Genomic DNA, 20,298 nt, shown 5'->3' with positions numbered 1-20,298 from the left:
GAGCACATTTGACTATAATGCGTAAACAGTTGATTCAATTTGTACACATTTGATCAAAATCAACTGTGTAAATGTGTGCATAGTTGAACAATATACACAGTTGAGATATTATTTATGAATTAGCTTAAATATTTATTATTAGAAATTAATCAATATTTAACTTTGTTAATTTATTTAGTTAATTAAATTACTAATTAATCATATTATTTAATTTTTTATTAATTAAGTTACATATTTATTTATTATTATTATAATATTTATTTTGAGCACACTTGACTATAATGCGTACACAGTTGATTAAATTTGTATACATTTGATCAAAATCAACCGTGTAAATGTGCGCATAGTTGAACAACATACACAGTTGAGATATTATTTATGAATTAGCTTAAATATTTCTTATTAGAAATTAATCAATATTTAAATTTGTTAATTTATCTAGTTAATTAAATTACTAATTAATCATATTATTTAATTTTTAATTAATTAAGTTACATATTTATTTATTAATATTATAATATTCATTGTGAGCACACTTGACTATAATGCGTACACAGTTGATTCAATTTGTACACGTTTGATCAAAATCAACCGTATAAATGTATGCATAGTTGAACAATATACACAGTTGACATATTATTTATAAATTAGCTTAATTATTTCATATTAAAATTAATTAATATTTAATTTTGTTAATTTAGATACTTAATTAAAATACTAATTGAGCTTATTATTTAATTTTTTATTAATTAATTCATATATTTATTTATTATTGTTATAATATTTATTTTGCGCACACTTGACTAAAATGCGTACACAGTTGATTTTAATTGTTGTGCACAGTTGAAAACACATTTACTAATTTATATGCACTTCTTTTGCAGATATGTCGTCAAGACGTGTAGCAATTCGTCATGGTGGTCATTGGGAGAGATCTAATTACATAGGTGGGGACGAGGTTCTTTTATACATGCATGTGGGTTTGTTATCCTATGATAATCTAGTACGAGGGATTAACGAGCAACTGGATTGTGATGAAAGCGCCTCTGATTATTTGTTTCGTTATCTGACGAGCATGAGCGATGGTAGGAGAACAAAAGTTGCCTTGAAAAGTGATACAAATTTTTTTCGACTGCTTTTGGAACAGAATGACTATCCAGTAGTATATGTTGTCAAGAAAGGCAAGCAGCCAACTAGAGATGTAGAAAATCGCACAGAGTCAAGGTGTTTTGGTGACGGCAAGCGTCAAACAGTCGACGCGCATGCTCAGATAGTGTCTTCGGATGATGAGTTTTCAGATGATGAGTCTTCAGATGATGAGGTCGTCGACAAGCATCGTGAAGAGATAGTGTTGGCGGCAATCCATGAATTTACAGGTTGGATTCGTCAACCTGGTCACCTTGAGAAGATGATTGGGAATCGTAAATTTTCTTCTGATGATCATGGTAACAAAGATGTGCCTGCTGAAGATGACGTTCCTCATTCAAGTAATGAACTCCGCAATTGGTTGATTGTTATCCCAGATTTTGATAGTGCCTTACCATTGAATTGGGCTGAACCATCGTTTCCAGATAAAGACCAACTTGCGGTGAATGCCACATTTCGGTCTAAGGATGAGTTGGCAATTGTTGTAGGGCTTTATCACATGAAGGAAAAAGTGGAGTACGCGGTGGATCGATCCACCAACAAACGTTTGGGTTATATCTGCAAACATGACGACGAATGCCCTTTCATGTTGCGTGCAGTACAAGAAGTTGGACTTTGGAGAATCATTAAGTTCATTCCAAACCACACTTGTCGTTCGAATTTGACTCGCACTGCTCCAAGAATGGTGCCGTCTAGAGTAGTTGCTGCATACTTTTCATGAAAATTATCGGTGGAGAGGATTGTTCTAAAACCGAAAGAGATGATGGATGAAATGCTTAGGCTATTTGGCATTCAGATGGGCTACAAGTTTGCTTTGCGGTCCAGGGATATTGCTCTAGAGATGATGTATGGTGGGTTCGAGCAGTCTTATCAGAGGCTCCCGACTTATCTATACTTGTTGGGGGAGCGTAATACTGGGACCATATATGATGTTCAGACTACTCAGACGGGTGAGTTCCGCTACATGTTTTTAGCTCTTGGACAGTCTATTCACGCCTTTCAAAATCATCTTAGGCCTGTCATTGTAGTAGATGGAACCCACCTTAAAGGAAAGAACAAAGGGGTTCTCTTTGTCGCAGTTACCAAAGACGGTAACGAAGGGGTCTTTCCACTTGCAATTGGTCTTGGTCCGATCGAGAATGACGAATCATGGACATATTTTTTCTCGATGCTGCGTGCGAGCCTAGGAGATCCACCGGATGACTTACTGATCGTGTCTGATCAACACACGAGCATCCGGAGTGCCATTGAGTCCATATACCCGAATGTTGCTCACGGGTTGTGCTTTTATCATATACAGAAGAACTTGGCGCGATTTAGCCGTCACGTAGCTGAAATATACAAAAATGCAGCCTACAGTTATCGACATGAAGTATTTAACTTAAGCTTTGCTGCTTTGGAAGCCCACCACCGGGCGGGTGCTTACAAGAGACTGACAGATATTGGGGTTGAAAGGTTAGTTTTTTTATTCACATACTGTACACAGTTGATTCACAGAGTACACAATCAATTGAATTCTTCATACACAGTTGACAGATTATTATTTATTTAATAAGGTGGGCAAGATCGAAGTGTCCGGTACGACGCTACAGTTTTATGACGTCTAATGTAGCTGAAAGTATGAATGCTCGATTGTTATGGGCGAGACGTCTGCCGGTTTGCGCCATGTTGGAAGTGTATCGCTCAACTGTAGAACAATGGTTTGACCAACGACGCGCAGAAGCTTTAGCCAGAGACCACGAGATGAAAGAGGAGGCTTTCAGAAAACTATCTTTATCTGTAGAATCGGGTCGTCGCTATACTGTTCGGGGAACAACGACACATGTATTTAAAGTCGAATTAGAGAACAAGACAACCTTTGTTGATCTACAAAGTTGGACATGCGATTGTCGTGAGTTTGATTTGGACATGATACCTTGTCGTCACGCTTGTGCTGCTATACGGTATCTCAGTTATTTATTTCGTATAATGTTTCCAAGTTATTGATCCTTTTTATAATTGATCCTTTTTTATTTAGTGCTAATTGAAATTTACAATTGATCCTTTTTTATTTTTTGTTTTTATTTTAGGCATGCCAACCTCAACGTCTATGACTTTGTGGGACGTTATTTCAAACAACATGCCTTATTACAAACTTATGCAGCTTGGGTAGAGCCAGTTCCACAACCTGACACATGGGATGTGCCGACTTCAGCTCGGGTAGAGCCAGTTTGGAATCGTGATGCTTCCAGTAACCTGCCTTCCTCAAGAGTCGGGGAAGGAGACGAGTAATAGGCTTCAATTTCGAAGTCCGAACGGCTAATGAAACCCCGACCTTAGTGTCGTACTTGAAGGCCAAAGAATCGTACAACTCTACAATCCATTCGTGCAATAGTACACGGACGATGACCCAATGACGACGACCGACATTACATATAGGAATTTGTGTTAGTATTTCAATGATAGATAAAAATTGACAAAGCATTAGAAATACATACTTGTTTCGCCTTCCCTCATTCACTCACGTCTGTCACCAATCCCTTCGGTGGAGTCCAAAAATGGTACAGGCTTTTCATACCCATATGAACTCCACTCGGCTTTGGTCCGTGGATTTTTTCAAACTCACTATGCAATACCATCTAAATATGTAAAAATGAGTTAGATTCAACAAGAAATATTTAAATTGCTAAACAAAAGAATATCAAAGATTTTTGATACTTACATAGAAATCACATCCAACAATTACTGTCGAGTTATCTTTCACCGCCGAAGATATGCTATTTTTCTTCCTCAATCTCTCTCTCATATAGATCAAATACAAATGAATGATCTGCACAGTTAAGCAATTTAGAATCTGCACAGTTGAATTAGAATGCGCACAGTAGATAAAATTTAAATATTACTGTCCCGGTGAACTCGGCGGAGCTATCCTCAATGGTCTGAAATGTGGAATTACTCAGCTCATGCCCAGTAGAGATAACCTTAACAGTTTCATCGGCATCCTTTGATCGAAATTCATTGTATAGCCTTTTCAACGCAACAGGGGTAGTAGGAGCACGACCAATCGCAACCGACATGTACGGGCTCCTCAACGCAGCAGAGGGACGTGACACTCGTGGAGCCAAAGTGGATACTCCGCAAGACACATCCTCATCCTCGGGAAGCATATCTTCCTCTGGATCAGGGGAATGCTCACGAGTTGGAACCGAAGGCGTCTCAGGCTCGGTCTCGGCCTATTCCTCCACAACCTGCTCCACCTCCACCTCGGCAGCCTGCTCCACCTCCACCTCCACCTCGGCAACCTGCTCCACCTCCACCTCCACCACCTCGGCAGCCTGCTCCACCTCCACCTCGGCAGCTTGTTCCACCTCCACGTCCACAAGAGGACTGTTTGCAGTTGGAATGCCTCGACTCACTGATAGAGTCGCACTGATGGAGGGTGACTCATCTGATCTCTTCGCCACAATGTCAAGCAATTTATGCACGAGACGGGCTATCCAACCACTCTCCAAGTCATCCAATGGTATGCGAGGAGCTACTCTTCGAGCCAAGCGCTCCAAGTGAGCCTCCTCGTCATCTGCATGCTTGCATGGATTGCCATGCAAGTAACAAGTAGTAGATGGATGTGGTGGCTCTGGAGAATGTCTCATCTGCTGCTTCTCGGCTGCTGCACTCGGCTCGGGATGATGTCGCTTCTCTACAGCAGTTCTCGACTTGGGTGCGGTCTTATGACATGGCTCTCGTCTTCTCTTCCTCTCCGGTGGCTCATCAGACTCCTCCTCAATTAGCTCAACGTCTTCGTCCACTAGCAGTTTTTTTGCGGCATGCCTCTTCGAGGGCCAAAAAGTGACCGCCATCTGCTGATCTGTACCTAGGCTGATAAAGAACTCATGGCCTTCTTCCCGAGGAGTAGGTACCATAGGCCGAATTATAAGCTACACAACATCAATAAAAAGTGTTAACAATTAACTGTGAACGACATATATCAACTGTGTATGAAGAATTCTACTATGTATCAAGTAATCAACTATGTAACAAAAATCAAGTGTGTAAATGTAATCAACTGTGCCCTACACAATATTGCTTAACTGTGCAAGCTATCGAAAAAATCAGAAAACCCAATAAAACAAAATCTAAGAAAGGTTACCTGACGATTGAATAACTCTGAAAAGTCAATGGCAGGAACAGCACGCGTGTCCCAGTGCAAACAACGAGGAATGCTCATCTCGCTATCACGATTCCCACACAAGCCTCCCAATTTGGGTATCACCTCGTACGACCATATCTGAAAAGCCCACACAGGGCCAAAGATATGGTAAGTCTTTCTATTGTTCTTGATTTGGCTTGGATGCTTTACCAAGACACTCATTTGATGGCATAGGATAGAAAAGTTGTACGAGCCCCAAGGAAAACGAGCCCATGCCTCGGAGTCCTCTACTAACGCCCATACCCACTCATCAATCCATATGCTCTCCCCACGACATATCAAAATATGATATAAGATGAGTATGTGGGCAACCTTCAACAAATCTTCTGGGTCCCTGAACAATCCATCATTGAACTTTTGTTCTAACGTGTTAATCCTCACTCTCTTACCATCAAAATGACGCATGTACAAGCTGCTCTGGGGGATGACATGGTCCGCTGTGGGGTCAAAGTCCGACGGGCCAAACCTAAGCCCCGTCACCAAGGCATAATCTTGGGCGGTGAAGCTAACCTCATGCCCACCCACAAAGTACCGCTTCTCGAACTCTGAGAAGCTAGCATCATGAAGTTCCCGAGCAATGAGCTCGGACAGCGCATTATTGGCACTACCGGAGCGCCGCAATTGGACCAGATGTCCAAAAACTCCGTCTAAGAACCGTTGCTCTAATTCACTACTGCCAATACCGTGCAGTTTCTGTCGAACCCGATTCATGACCTCCACACGCACATAAAGATTTACGCGCGCTTGGTATCCCCTCATATTGGGTCGAACCCATCTAAATCGAGGCTGCAATAAAAAACAAAAAACAAAATTTAATTCAACTGTGTACTAAAGTGCACTAAAATGTATAAGTAACTGTGTGCAATATGCGCAACTGTGTCTTAAAATGTGCAATGGTGTACTAAGTAATGATTGTGCAGATTTCCGAATGTGTATAAGCAACAAATTGTTCAGTATTCTATTCAATTGCGCACCAAGGATCTCAAAATTACATACATTGCCCCATAATTGCCCCCAAATCAACAATTAACCCTATATAAATGTGCCCTAATGCACCAATTGTGTAATCAATTGTGTATAACCAATTTCATGGGATCAATTGCACTATAAATTCAGAAAACCACATGCATTGTAACACAAATCATCTAAACAACATAAAATCCCCATATTAGAACTCCCAAATGTAATTTAGAGTCAAATTCCAACTAAAATAATAAAAAAAAAATTGAAAACTCACTTCTTCTCTAATTGTTGCTCTGGCCGTTTCTTCTTCTACTTGTTGCTCCGGTGGAGCAGATGTCGCCGCGGCCGCCGTGGACGGTCCTTCAACGGCGGTGGTGGTGTGCTCCGATGGAGCAGATGTCGCGGGAGAACTCTCTCTCTCTTGCTCAACCATTTTTACCCAAAACCTCCGTAGATGGAGTTCTCAACGATGGCGTAGATGCCGCTGAAGGAAGGTGGCGTCGGATGAAGTCGAGCCGCCGGAGAGCAGCAACTGGAGGTCGCACGCTGGTTAAGGTCGCGGCGCACTCGTCTGGTCAAGGAGCGACGCTGTGAAATACACCCAAGGAGAGCGAGGGAACGAGATAATAGTGGAGACGATGGAGAGGATGGAGAGGATGTCCGTCGATTTCTGGGAGAAAACGAGAAGAAGAGGAAAGCGCGAGAGAGAAACCGCGAAGGGAGAGAGACGATTGAATTCAATTTCAATCCTTTTTTTACTTAGGGTTTTTTACCCTTTTGATTTACTTTTCACTTTTAAAGTCAAACATTTTTTATTTAAGTTTTCTTTTATTTTTATTCAGTAATTAGTATGGGTGTTTTGTCTTTTCAATAGCTTTTGACCCCTAAAGTCATGTTTTATAAGTGGTGGCTATATAAGTCCTAAACTATCTCATTTTGGTTACCTGTGTCTTTCTCCCAATATTCTCAAACATTTTAACTAAAGATGAGACCATTTTAATTTCGTGGCTTCTTCTTCCTCAACCACATTTCTGTTTCTTCTTCAGCCACCTGTTATTGTAATCTATTTAATTCTGTAAAATTTCTGTAGTTTTTTGTTGGGGTTATTGCCAGAAAATACATATACTTTATCAATTTTCTGGTTTATATCATGACCTTATAATTTGGCCAGAAAATACATCAATTTTCAATTTAATTGCAATTATAACATGACTTTATAGTCTGGCCAGAAAATACACCAAGTTTTAATTTATTCTCAATTATAACAAGACCTTGTAATTAATTTAGTATAATAATATCAAGTTTAATACATTAAATATTTTTAATTTTCTTTTCATCTCACAATATACTATATATAAATACATATATATATTTGATAAATATACATCTATATGTAAATAATATATAATATTATTTACTTTTTAACATAGTTTCTATTATATATGTACGTAATTTTTTTATTGGTCCTAATATTTTATAATTTCATAATTTAAATAAATAAATACTTATTATATACTCCCTCCGTCCATGAAAGAACTTCCTAAGAGAGAGTGACACGAGTTTTAAGAAAAAATATTGTTGAGTGTATTGAGAGTAAATAAAAGGTAGTTGAGTGTATTGGGAGTGGTGAAAATGTGTTATAATTAATATTGGGAGTTGTGAAAAGTGAAAAGTAAGAGGATTATAAGTGGTGGGGTATAGTCCAAAAATAAGTAGGAAGTTCTTTTGTGGACGTCCCAAAAAGGAAAAATAAGAAGTTCTTTCGTGGACGGAGGGAGTATATAATTAATAGAACATTAAAATCAAATTTATATATATATATATATATATATATATATATATATGCATTTGTGTGTTGAAAATGTAGATATATATATATATATATATATAACAAGATATTATATTATATCGATGGCTTAAAAATACATACATATATATATATATACATATATATATATTATGAAATAATTATTATGAAATAATTAATCATCTAACTTAATTTTTATAAAAATTAATCAATCAATTATAAATATTTTGTACATAACAATTTAATATAAATACAATAAATATTAATACATCTATGATTAAAAATAATCTAAATAAGGTCATGTTATAATTGAGAATAAATTGAAACTTGGTGTATTTTCTGGCCAAACTATAAAGTCATGTTATAATTGTAATTAAATTGAAAATTGATCTATTTTCTGGCCAAATTATAAAGTCATGATATAAACCAGAAAATTGACAAAGTATATGTATTTTCTGACAATAACCCCTTTTTTTTTTTGTTTCAATAAGCAAACTGTACTTTTTCTTATTCCCCATTTATTTTGAGCAGATACAGCAAATAACCTTTCACAATGATTCCTGTCTTTAACCCAATTACGCAACACCTGGAAAACAAGGAATCCACACACAGACACGTAACCAAGAGCCCTTAATGAATTATTCATCTGAATTTTTTCATAAGAAAATCAAATAGAATAAAATTCTACTACTTCACGGAAACCAAATTAGAAACATAGATGGAAAAAAGAGGAATTCGGGGTTTGAATGTTGTGTTGCTGCTGGCGAAGGAGATGGGAGAAACTTGGCTGTCCGGGTGCTGCATGCGCCGCGGCGGCTGGCGACCGTCCACGGCGAGAGAAGGGAGTGCAGGGAAGCCGCGGGAGGCGGCAGGCGGCAGCTGCTCTGACACCAGGAGGGTGGCAGGCGGTATAGGCGAGAGCAGGAAGAGAGAGGGAGAAGGGTTTGGGCGTGTGTTTGTCAGCGTTTATCGGTGAGGGAGGAAGAGAGAGAAAGAGACGTCGGCGGACTTGCCGGAGAGGGAGCGGCGGCAGCAGATGTTAGTGCACAGATTTGAGAGAGAGAGAGAGAGACAAAAAAATTGGGCCTTATTTGGGCTTAATTTTTATTTTATTAATGGGCTGAATTTGTTTTAATATATACGTGTATAGTTAAACTTTTGAGCTTGTATTATTAATTGAATTTGAGATTCTAATTTCAAATAATTTGAGCCTGAAATAAAATTATAATTTGGATTTGGTTTAAAATTAAATATTGAGTTGAATCTCCATAGGAAAATATCTTTTATTATTAATTGGACCAATGATATTAATGGCTTTATTAGATAAATTCCTAAGTTTTAAATTTTTTGTGAAGTTTAATTAAGGCCCCTAAAGTTATTTAAATTTATTTGATTATATGTGATGTGACTAGGGCATGGACTTTAAATTGAATTACTCAAGTAGCTATTCAATTTAAATTTCACATGTGGAATTTATTTAAATACATGTTGTAATTATTTATTATCCATTTTAATATTACATTATCATATGAGTTTATAAATTATGTATCGCTTGGGGCTTGCTGAATGATCTAGGATGTCACAGTCCTTGCTGTGGCACAATGCGATTTAATGTTAAAAGTTAAGGTTGCAATTATTGTCGCGAGGGGCCTACTGAATGGGTCAAGAACATTAAAGTCCTTGGTATGTCACCGTCCAAATAAATGTTATGAATATTATGACCGTATGTGTTACATTTTATTATAATTATTACTCCCTCCGTCCCAGCTTTTTGTATCCACTTTTAGTAGTAAATACTACTAAAAGTGGATACAAAAAGCTGGGACGGAGGGAGTACATGATATTTCATATTGAGTATAGTTTGTATGTTCATCCCATATCTAACATTTGAGGTAATTGACGTTGGAGGTCAAATGCCACAAGTCATTTTTCAAATTGTTGATTTCATTTGCATCTAACCTAAGAGCATCAACATTGGTTGAGCCTCTACTTGGCTCAACCATGCTCCGGGCCCAGTTATAAGCATACTACAACATTGATTTGACTCATCATGTTGACTCGTATGAATTAGTTTTGAGTTTTTAAATTTTAATTTAATTTAAATAGAAAAATTGCATAAATTTAAATAAAAAATTACATAAATTTAAAAAATGAAAATCATACATCTTTTGCTTCTCTTTTTCAATTTCTTTTATACAGGAGCGTGCCATTCAAAATTCCTTGTTGAGCTAGGCGCGATAGGATTCACGAACTTTATATATTTCAAGTGTAAACTTTAAGCATTAATAATTCATTCATCCTAATTCGAAAATAAAATAATAAATACACTAAATTTATATACTTAGAACTTGGTTTGCATATCATAATTTAATTCCACTAATTCTTAATGGATTTTTTTTATAATTAATTATAGTTTTAAGTGCTATATTTTTTTATAAAATTTTGTTGGGAACTTAATGAAATATCATAACGCTAGTTTTGATGACGATGAAGCACAGTCTGTTGGTAAGACGCTTCCCCTCCAACCAATAGGTCGGGGGTTCGAGTCACCCTAGGAGCTAGAGTGTGAGTGAGTTTTTTCCTTTCTTTGGTTGTAACAAATTTTCTATAAAAAAAAATAACGCTAGTTTTGATGATACCAAAACTCTTAGATTTTCTTTTAATAGACTAGAACTTTTCGAACTCAAGTGTTACAGTACATGTTTTCTAGTTTGACTGTTGTCCTGAAGACTAAAAACCGGAAATCTGAAGACCGAAGACTGAAGTTCTCCCAACTGAAGATAGCTTGTGAAAAGACCAAGTCAAATACTGATGTATTGACTGGATGAGGATCTCACTAAAAAATCAGTTATGACTGATTTAATAATGACGACCACGTGGAATTAGCGGACTGATACTCAAGTCAAGTATCAGTTGACATTCTTTCTCGGACTGAAGATTCTAAGTTAAAAAGAAGCCACGTACTTTCAAGTACAGCCGCATCAAATGCAGAAATATTGAATATCGTCATTTCTCTGCAAAGCATTCCTGTTTTGTGCAAACCTTTCAGAGGCACCTTACCTCCTGTGCCTTGAGACGCCGTTTTTCACCAAATTAGGAACCTCGAAGATTGAAGCCTCAGCCAAATTCAAATCTCCTCTCTCAACGGATGGAATCTTGAGACCATCTTGCCAACGGATCTATTTAAGACTTCGCCTATAAATAGAGCTTGAGGAACACCACAATCTTCACCGATTCAAACGCACAAGCTGAACCTTTGTCAAATTTGCAACTCAGCCTTTCACAACCTTCAAAATTTGAATCGAAGAAGAAAATACTCAAAGCCAAAATCAGTTCACTGATTTCATACATTCTCTTAGTTACTTAGGCAAATTCTTTGTACTATCCAAAGCCTAAGTCCCCGATTACAGAGAGCATGTTCTCTGTAATCTAGTTGGTAATTTGAACCCCTTTTCAATTGAGGGAAAAGAGAGAGTTTGAGAGAGTTCGAGACAGTGGTCTGAACTCAAGAGTTCTTAACCCTCACACGCAAGACAAGTGCAATCTTTGCTTTTGCGAGTTAAGAAGGAGACGAGAAGTCCAATCCAGTGTGTATTGGCACTGAAACTTTGTTTCGGTTAAAGGTTTGCTGTGCACCCGCAAACACAAGCCCAGAGTGATTGTCAGTGTGTTTAACTGACCGTGGACGTAGGAACTTGTTCCGAACCACGTAAAAATCATTTTTTTCTTTTATCGCTTTCAATCTTACTGTTCTTATCTGTGCACAAACTTTTCCTTAACTGAAACTGATTAATTGCAAAGTGAAACTTTATTTTGACAACATGTTAATTACACAGGCTATTTTCTAAGTTTAATTGTCCGCTGCTAGTGTTATTAGTCTAACTGATAAATCTTCGGATAATCAGTAAGATTCATAACACTTCTCTGTTTACAAAACCTATACTGAAGCCTTACGTGGATATCAGTTAAAGCTCTGAGTCTAACTGAAATCAAAATACTAAAGCTGCTTCAGTATCAGTCTACAGCCACCTTTTAACTGAAGTTTTCTTTAACTGTTCATATCAGTCAACATCTTTCAGTATCAGTCGATACTCTTACAGTTATTTACAAAAGACTTTGAAAAATAGCCAACATGTGTATTTCCCCCCCCCCCCCCCCTCCAATACACCTGTTCAGTGACCCTCCGAGACCCAATAAATTTCCAACGATAGTTAAGACATACTTTTTCAAATTTAACACAATTACGATACTAACAGTATTTAATTTGGAATTGAAATATCAATCTAACCATTGATAAAACAAGTCCAATGTGTGTCTATATATGAAAAGTATATCATTTTGTCACAAGAATTTACTGTTGTTTGAGCTACGTTTGCCAAACATGTCGGACCAGTTTTACCCTAAAGTTGAAGTGCTTAAATTGCAACAAAAAAAGATGCGTGTTACAACACCGTAGATGAATTACCAATGTGCTGCAAGTATGATCTAAAGATACCTAATTAAATTCAGATTTTTAAAATAATGTTCATTGTAATCATTATGCATTTTATCTTACACCTGTACATACGGATGTACTGTGTGGCCAGACCGGTTCAGACCAATTCAATTCGGTTTGATTAGCTCGGTCCGATTTTTTTATTTCTTTTACGACCCTTCTCAACCATATGCAAAGGTTCATTTGCATGCATTAAAAAATTTATTTGCAATGTATTATTTATTTTTATATAACGTATATCATTTAATTTTTAAAAAAATATCATTTGCGAAATATTCTTTGCATAAATTAAAAGTATCATATTCTGTTATTATAGTGTCATTTGTAATATATCATTATTTTTTATCCAAAGTATCATTTGTATTTAATAAAAGAATATATCTATCATTTTTTATTAATAAAAATATCATTTTCATGGGTTGGACATTTAAAAAATCGGGTCGGATTTGTCTGAACCACACCATGCAGACAAATGTACACATGAAACTAACTGTTTATCTTATATAATAATCTTCTAAAAAGGATTGGAGGTTTTTTTTCCTCATCCATAATTGTACATCACATGGTGCTCTTCAGTTAGAATACAATTTTTTTTTGATAAATTAACAGTATTAAATAAAGAAATTTAAATGCCACCTCAAAAGGGACTCGAATCCAAAACCTTTGGCCTTAGGTATTAACTGCTTATCGCTTGGTCAATGCACACACAATTAGAATTCGCTTTTGCTTTGTATGTGGGAGTTAGAGCATCCACGGTGGGAGACGCTAATTGGTGGTCCCCACCTTAGCTCCCCCCTCTCCAGTCTCCAGTGCATTGGTTCTATAAGAGGAGCTATAATCTTCATTTTCATTTTATCCCATTTTTAGGTAAAACAAATTAAAAAATAAAATTTGAAAAAACAAAAATCAGAATTAAAACAAAAAATATTGAAAAAAAATTAAAAAATAAAAACTACCCTAGAACCTGCCGGCCCCACTCCACCCATTTTCTTTTCTTTTCTTTCTTCTTTCCCCAGCCGCCCGCTTTCTTCTCTTTTTTTCTTTTTCTTCTTCTTCCCTAACAAATTCTTTATTCTTCTACTCTCTCATTCTTTCTTCTTTCCATTTTTCTTCAGCGTCTGTTCTACACGTGCTCATCATTTATCTTTTCCGTGCCCGACACCAACGAAGGCACCGAGCACGTGCCACCTCGGTTCGCCAGCGGGAGGTCCTCCACCAACCCCCGACTCGGTCCGACGGTTAAATGATAACGTTGTGGATTCTGTTATGGAAACTTCTTAGACACTATGATGCAGGAGAGACGGTAAAGGCTAGCCTGCCTTTTAAAAACTTAATTAGGTTGTACTAAAAGGATTGAAAGTTCGCGAATATGCTTTTATTGGTTATGATGAATGAGTTATTGTTGAGAGGGGTTTAGTGGCCATGACTGACAACGACTCGAGGATTAACGAGGAAGATAATATAGTATGGTTTGTCAGGAGAGGTCAATGGGATGGGGTCATGGCGGGGGCAGGAATGAACCACATAGTTTGGCTCCTATTACAATTAATTAACATTATCTCTCCACCCAAGTCCTAGCTAGGGACTCTACCTTGGAATTAAAGGAGACAGAAAAAAAAATGGAAAACACATAATGCGGGGCAAAAACGTGTTGGGGGATGGGGGAACCCTCGAGGAGGGGACCTTCAAAATTGATGGTTCTGAAGCTTGTCGATAAGGAAATACTCACACCCCGCCCAACATTATGAATTGCATCGTTTGAAAAACACGGGGTTGGGGAGCTCCCATGAGCTACTCCCCGACGTTACTTTTTGTTAGTGAGACAAAACTTAATGTTAGTGGATGCAAATGGTGACGTATAATTTCAAATTTTGATGGTCATTTCGTGATGGATTCAAAAGGTGCGAGTGGGGGATTGATGTTGTTCTGAAAATTCCCATGCTCGACCAATATTAAAACCTACTCCAATGGATATATCGACTATGTGATTCACTTTAGTGATTTAGTTTGGAAATTTACGGGCTTCTATGGAATCCGAAGGTTTCAAAAAGAACTCCTTCTTGAGGCTAGCGTGATGCGATTTTGACAACTTGTCGTGGATAATTGTCGGCGATTTCAATGAGATTACTTGACGTCGACCTTGAGCACATATAAGGCCATTAAGTTTTGTGGTCTTAATTCCATACTTGGTATAATGAATGCAAAGATGAGAACGCTACTTTTCTTCACCTAATAGAGAAGCAAATGAACTTTTCGGTGATAATTCTTGACCCTTTTAGCTCTTGCCATAAACCGCTTCTTATGAGGCTTGAGAAGCAGGAACTTCCTATGGGAACCGAGAATGGGCAGAAACGTTTCCATTTTAAGCAAAAATGATTGTTGGACAAGTCTTTTGCAGCTAATTTTCTCACCCAATGGAGCTTGTAGTATTTTGGAAGCAACGTGCGAAAATCCTCTCTAATCACGAAGCAAAAGACTTTGCCAAGAATTTGAAGAATGTTTTTATTACTCCCTCCGTCGCACGAAACATAACTCAGTTTCTTTTTTGGTTTGTCCCACGAAGCTTGACCTATTTCTAAAAATGGCAAAAAATTTACCTTTTATTTACCTTTTCACTTTTTCACTTACCACACTTAACACACAAAATACTAAATTCTTAATTCTCGTGCAAAAAAGAACTGAATCATGTTTCATGGGATGGAGGGAGTATTTTTTATATATATAAGTTAATAATTAAGTATCATGGGACGGATGGAGTATTTTTTTTATATATAAGTTAATAATTAAGTAAATTTAAAAATCAAGTTACAATACACTTGAATCCAACATTTTTTATCTTAGGCATTAACCATATTACACATAGACCAACACACACAAATGTTCCAATTCTTATAATAGACTAATGGCAACTTACGGGGAAATTAATATCAATAACTTATATAGTCTTAACTATATATGCACACTTACAATTAACGAAATTTGTCAAAATTATAATTGGATCGAAGGAATAGGATCATATTCCAAGAAAATATCTTGGGTATTAATTACTTTTATTATTATTACAAATAATAATTAATTATAGTATCAACGAGACCAGGAAGCTACATAAGTAGTTAAGAGAAAGCTACCTATTTAGTTAATTTTAACCATAAGAGACTATTAGCACTAACAAAAATATGGATGAGATTTTTATCGTATTCCACTATTAATTTCACTAATTTGTTGCTATTTGTTATTAAAAACTTATTAGATTAATTTAAAATTTAAAATAGCTATACACCCTAACTTTAGATTAATTAACCATAATAATAATAATATTAATTTAAACATTAGAAAATAACTATAAAAATAATTATAAAATCTAATTGAATTATTGAATTCTAGTTAAATATTTTAAAATTATTACTAAAACTTAGTAAATTAAAATTAAAAGAAAAATAATAGTAATAAAAGAACTATAAAAAATTGTAAGTGAAACAATGAGTAAGGCACCAAAAGTTAGATAAACAATCTTTTACTAATTTCTTTTCAGATCTTGATTCATTTAATTTAATGTTACAAGGGTGAAAGATTTATTTAATTGTTCATTTTCTCTTTCATAAAAGGGGGAGAAATATGAAAGAAAGGCGAGGGCTGATTTGGTAAAACCAAAATACGAGTGCAATTTAGTCATTCGAAGGCTGGCCACACTCTCCTTCTTAACACTCTCTCACTTTCACTTTCACTTTCTGCTCTCTGAAGAACTCTCCCTCTCGCTCTCTCTCTCTCTCTCTCTCTCTCTCTCTTCCTCTCAAATGTCGTCAGGCATGAAGAAAGTGAACATGATCAGCAAAATCGTCCGGCTGAAACAAGTCGTCACCCGCTGGAAATCCAAGAGCGTGAGGGGCGGCGGCAACAATCTCTTCTACTCCTCCTCGGACTCCGACTACGACGAACCGGCCGGTCCGAACCGCCGCACCCCCTCGGGCTCCGTGGCGGTCTACGTCGGCCCGGAACGCCGCCGCTTCGTCATCCCGACCCGGTTTCTCAACCTTCCGGTCTTCGTCGCCCTCCTCAACCAGGCCGAGGAGGAATTCGGCTACCCGCCCACCGGCGGCCTCACGCTGCCGTGCGAAACCGTCTTCTTCACCAACATCCTCCGCCTCCTGGAAAAGGATGAGGAGCGGTTCCGGGGCCTAGGCATCGATGAATTCCTGCAAGCCAGTTTCGATTCGTATGATCGGTCGTCGTGTAAAGGACCATCCCCGCCCGGCCGCGCCGTCACGCCATTGCTGCAAAAAACTAGGGTTTGATTGATGCTCTGATTTTTTTTTTTTAGGGCGGACTAGTTTTTATTTTATTTTATTTTATTGGCAGCCCCTTTTTCATTTTAGTGAAACTAATTTTAGACCCATCCTTGAGGCCAGAGGTTTAAAGGATGAATGCTGGTTGCTCAATGTGATGCCTAGTTTTTTCCGATCCCTTTTTATTTCTCAAGGGATCGAGATCCCCAATTTTTGTACTTGGGTATTAATATTAGGGCAATGTTGAAATTAAATTGTTTTTATGGCTGGTGCTTGATGACGATGATTATGATTATGACATTTATTCTGATTTTCTTCGAATTCAAATGTTGAAACAGGAATGTTTATTATACTATGATTTTGACATGATTGTTGTTTTTTTTTTGTTCTTTTTAGTTGGTGAGTTTGCGTTCTTTATCGGCAAACAAAGTTGGTTTTCAGTTAGGATTTTGTTGTGTGTTTGTGTCATTGTGTGGATAAGATTTATTTGGAAAATCGGGAGTTGAATGGTTTAGTTGCGATAAAAAATCCCATAAAATAGTGGTCATGAGAGTGATCTTTTGGTTGAAATAAGGTAGTAATTTGTAAATCTACGCCTAACTGATTCAATTGACCGGTGAATTAGTAACTGAATAAACAAAGTGTTACTATAACTTTTTATGCATTAATTGCGAGGATAAAACAGGAACAAACATCAATATATTGAGAATTTATTGTTCCTACTAAATTTAATTTTATAAGGTTTCTTAATCTGTATGAAAATTTATACTATACCGAAAATAGTCAGCCCACTTGATAAACTCGATGGAATCCATATTAGAATTAGTTTGTATTAAATGAAAAATGACTTTAGGTAATAATTTATGAATAGAAATTATAAAAATAATTTATAGGGCGGTTGGAATTGTTGGTCGTGATGGAGCATGATTATAAATTAAATCGATGAGGTTAATAAAGTTCAATCATGCACATTCGTATAAAATTTAGATACTCATATTCATCTCAAACACGATTAAAATATAATTTTATTACTTGTATTTAGTCTCAAACTTATACTCCATTTATCGCATTTATAATGTCCCGCTACTTTAAAGATTAAAAAAAAATAGTAATTAATGTATAAAGTGAGTTAGTAATACTCCTTTCCCTCCCTAAACTCTTGCCCATCTCCTCACAAAACACGCGCGCACACAACTAGATCACCTCCACCGCCACCTCCTACTCTTGTGAAGGGCGCCGCAGCCAACAACCCTCGTCTCCCTCGCCTCTCTTTGGTCTAATACAGAAATTCCATCTTAAGTATCGAGGATACATTGTTGCCCCTCCAACACGCTTCCCAACCTTATCCTCTAGTCTTGGAAGCTACTCTATTGCCCAAATCATCAATGCCCAAGAGGACCCATTAGGGGTGTGCGGCGGGTCGGCAGGGGCGGACGCATATAGAGTCAAGGGAAGGCAATTGCCACCCCTTGAATTTTTATATGAAATACCTATATTACCCCTCATTAATTATTTATAATAAATATGTCCTTAATATTATTTTGGAAGCTTGTTTAGTAGTTTCTAATGAATGATACTATTATACATAAGTTTCAAACTATGACGAATCATTGTGGTTAAATATAGATTGAATTTCTATGGATAATTTATATATATATTTAGTTTCGTTTGATATAATTTTTTTTGCCACCCCTTGATAGAAATCCTGCGTCCGCCACTGCGGGTCGGACTCGGACCGATCCGTCGGGTTTGTTGCACTGGAACTTTTAAAAATTTGGATCGACCCGGACCGATTTCTAGGATTGGACCGACCCAGACTCGGACCGAACCCGAGCAACGGGTCCGGTTCGGTCCGGGTCCGACCCGCCAATAATCTAATTTTTTCCCCTATTTTGCATGTAATTTTCAACGAATATTCATATATACACGAAGAATCATATTGACTTTAGAGTATCACAAAATACATAACCAAGAATCATATATACACGAACTGACAAAATATGCTAATTCACATGATATATACACAAAATATACTATATGCTAAAGTCACCCTCAGGCCTCAAACTGATACATAAATAATTGACCTTCTCCACATTATACATACACAAAATCTTACATGCATTTCAGTTTATGATACACATAGTTTCAGTTCACAAATATAAATTATTAAAAAGAGAATATATCCAATGAGCATTATTTTAGGTAAAAACCGATCTAAATCTACAGCAATGCAGAAGAGGCCTATACTTTTATCAATCTAAGCTCATGGATTGATTATCTAATAAAAGTGATGCATCGCAACATTTGGTTCCTATACTTTTACCAAGGAGAGAAACTTGCCTAACGCTTTATCATATTGTCACCACATAGTTTTAGTTCATATACACAAGATTCTTAGATTCATAATATACAAAGGGTGAAAATTTAAAATGTCATATTCCTTAAGTTATATGTGAAAAATGCACTCTTTTATAAACATAAGCATTTTATGCCCTATTATTTAAATACCATTTGATTTGATGAGTTAGCTTGATTTTCTGTGAAAGTCTTACACATTTGATCGATTTAACAGCTATCTGTCATAAAAGTCAACGATTTGACAGTTATCAGTCAAGAATACATATGAAGTGTGTTTGCCCGGTAAAATCATCCGTCCGGTGAAATTATATTTCCGCCCGGGCGGACACATGATTTAGTGTGTCCGCCCGGTAAAATCATGTGTCTGCACGGTGAAATTATGTTTTCACCCGGGCGGACACATGATCTAGCCACCCACCGGTCATATGTATTCTTGACTGATAGTTGTCAAATTGTTGACTGTTATGACTGAATGTGTAAGACTTTCACAAAAAACCAAGCAAACCTATCAACATCAAAGGGTAAAATAGGTACTTCACATAATTAGAGCATAGAATGCCTAAGTTTATAACTTAGGGCATTTTTACTATAGAACTTAAGGAAGTGGACATTTTTGCCTATTAACACATATACAAATACATAAATACACAAACACACAAGATTCAGTTTATGATTTTTGATTTTGAGGAATGTAGAAATTTGAATATTAATTTTATTAATATTAATATATTATTATAAATATTAAATATATTAAATAAATAATTAATTATAAATGTATGGGTCGGTCTGAGTTCGACGGGTTTGACCGGGTTTCAACCCGGACCGACCCAAAAAAAATTTGGTTCTATAAATTGGACCCGGCCCGAACCAAACATATATAGTGGGTCGGTCCGGTCCGGACCGAACCCGTCGGTCTGGGTGGGTACGGCGGGTCTGGGGTTTGCTCACCCCTAGGACCCATAGTAGTGCCACTTCACTTTTCATATACATGTATTTGTCGTATAGTGGTAGGATATCTTATAAGCTACGAGCCCCATGGAAATCAATTGAATGCTTCCAA

The 20,298-nt window shown here is 36.9% G+C and overlaps 2 protein-coding genes across 2 annotated transcripts; one reads left to right on the top strand and one right to left on the bottom strand.

Annotated features, from left to right (window-relative positions):
- Nucleotides 1-4,358: 4,358 nt before the first annotated feature.
- On the bottom strand, nt 4,359-7,068 carry LOC131023364 (uncharacterized). The gene is made up of 3 exons (XM_057952903.1): nt 6,570-7,068; nt 5,273-6,118; nt 4,359-5,060 (listed from the first exon to the last, which is right to left on the bottom strand). The coding sequence occupies exons 1-3, from the start codon at nt 6,726-6,728 to the stop codon at nt 4,359-4,361; spliced, it is 1,707 nt and encodes a 568-aa protein (XP_057808886.1). The 5' UTR covers nt 6,729-7,068.
- A 9,155-nt stretch (nt 7,069-16,223) lies between these two features.
- LOC131021347 (protein SMALL AUXIN UP-REGULATED RNA 51-like) lies at nt 16,224-17,143 on the top strand. The gene has a single exon (XM_057950510.1). The coding sequence runs from the start codon at nt 16,392-16,394 to the stop codon at nt 16,887-16,889; it is 498 nt and encodes a 165-aa protein (XP_057806493.1). The 5' UTR covers nt 16,224-16,391; the 3' UTR covers nt 16,890-17,143.
- Nucleotides 17,144-20,298: the final 3,155 nt, after the last annotated feature.

This window comes from Salvia miltiorrhiza, chromosome 4, assembly GCF_028751815.1.
Source record: "Salvia miltiorrhiza cultivar Shanhuang (shh) chromosome 4, IMPLAD_Smil_shh, whole genome shotgun sequence".
NCBI classification, from domain to species: Eukaryota; Viridiplantae; Streptophyta; class Magnoliopsida; order Lamiales; family Lamiaceae; genus Salvia; species Salvia miltiorrhiza.
The sequence above is the reverse complement of the archived record's forward strand: the minus strand, read 5'-3'. Positions and strand labels throughout refer to the sequence as shown.

Bases quoted from the DNA above. Each gene is read 5' to 3' on its own strand.
- LOC131021347 (XM_057950510.1), top strand. From the start codon at position 16,392: ATGTCGTCAGGCATGAAGAAAGTGAACATGATCAGCAAAATCGTCCGG.
- LOC131023364 (XM_057952903.1), bottom strand. From the start codon at position 6,728: ATGGTTGAGCAAGAGAGAGAGAGTTCTCCCGCGACATCTGCTCCATCG. The intron at 6,119-6,569 runs GTGAGTTTTCAA...TTTTTATTGCAG, and splicing joins GAGCAACAATTAGAGAAGAA to CCTCGATTTAGATGGGTTCG. The intron at 5,061-5,272 runs GTAACCTTTCTT...GATGTTGTGTAG, and splicing joins CAGAGTTATTCAATCGTCAG to CTTATAATTCGGCCTATGGT.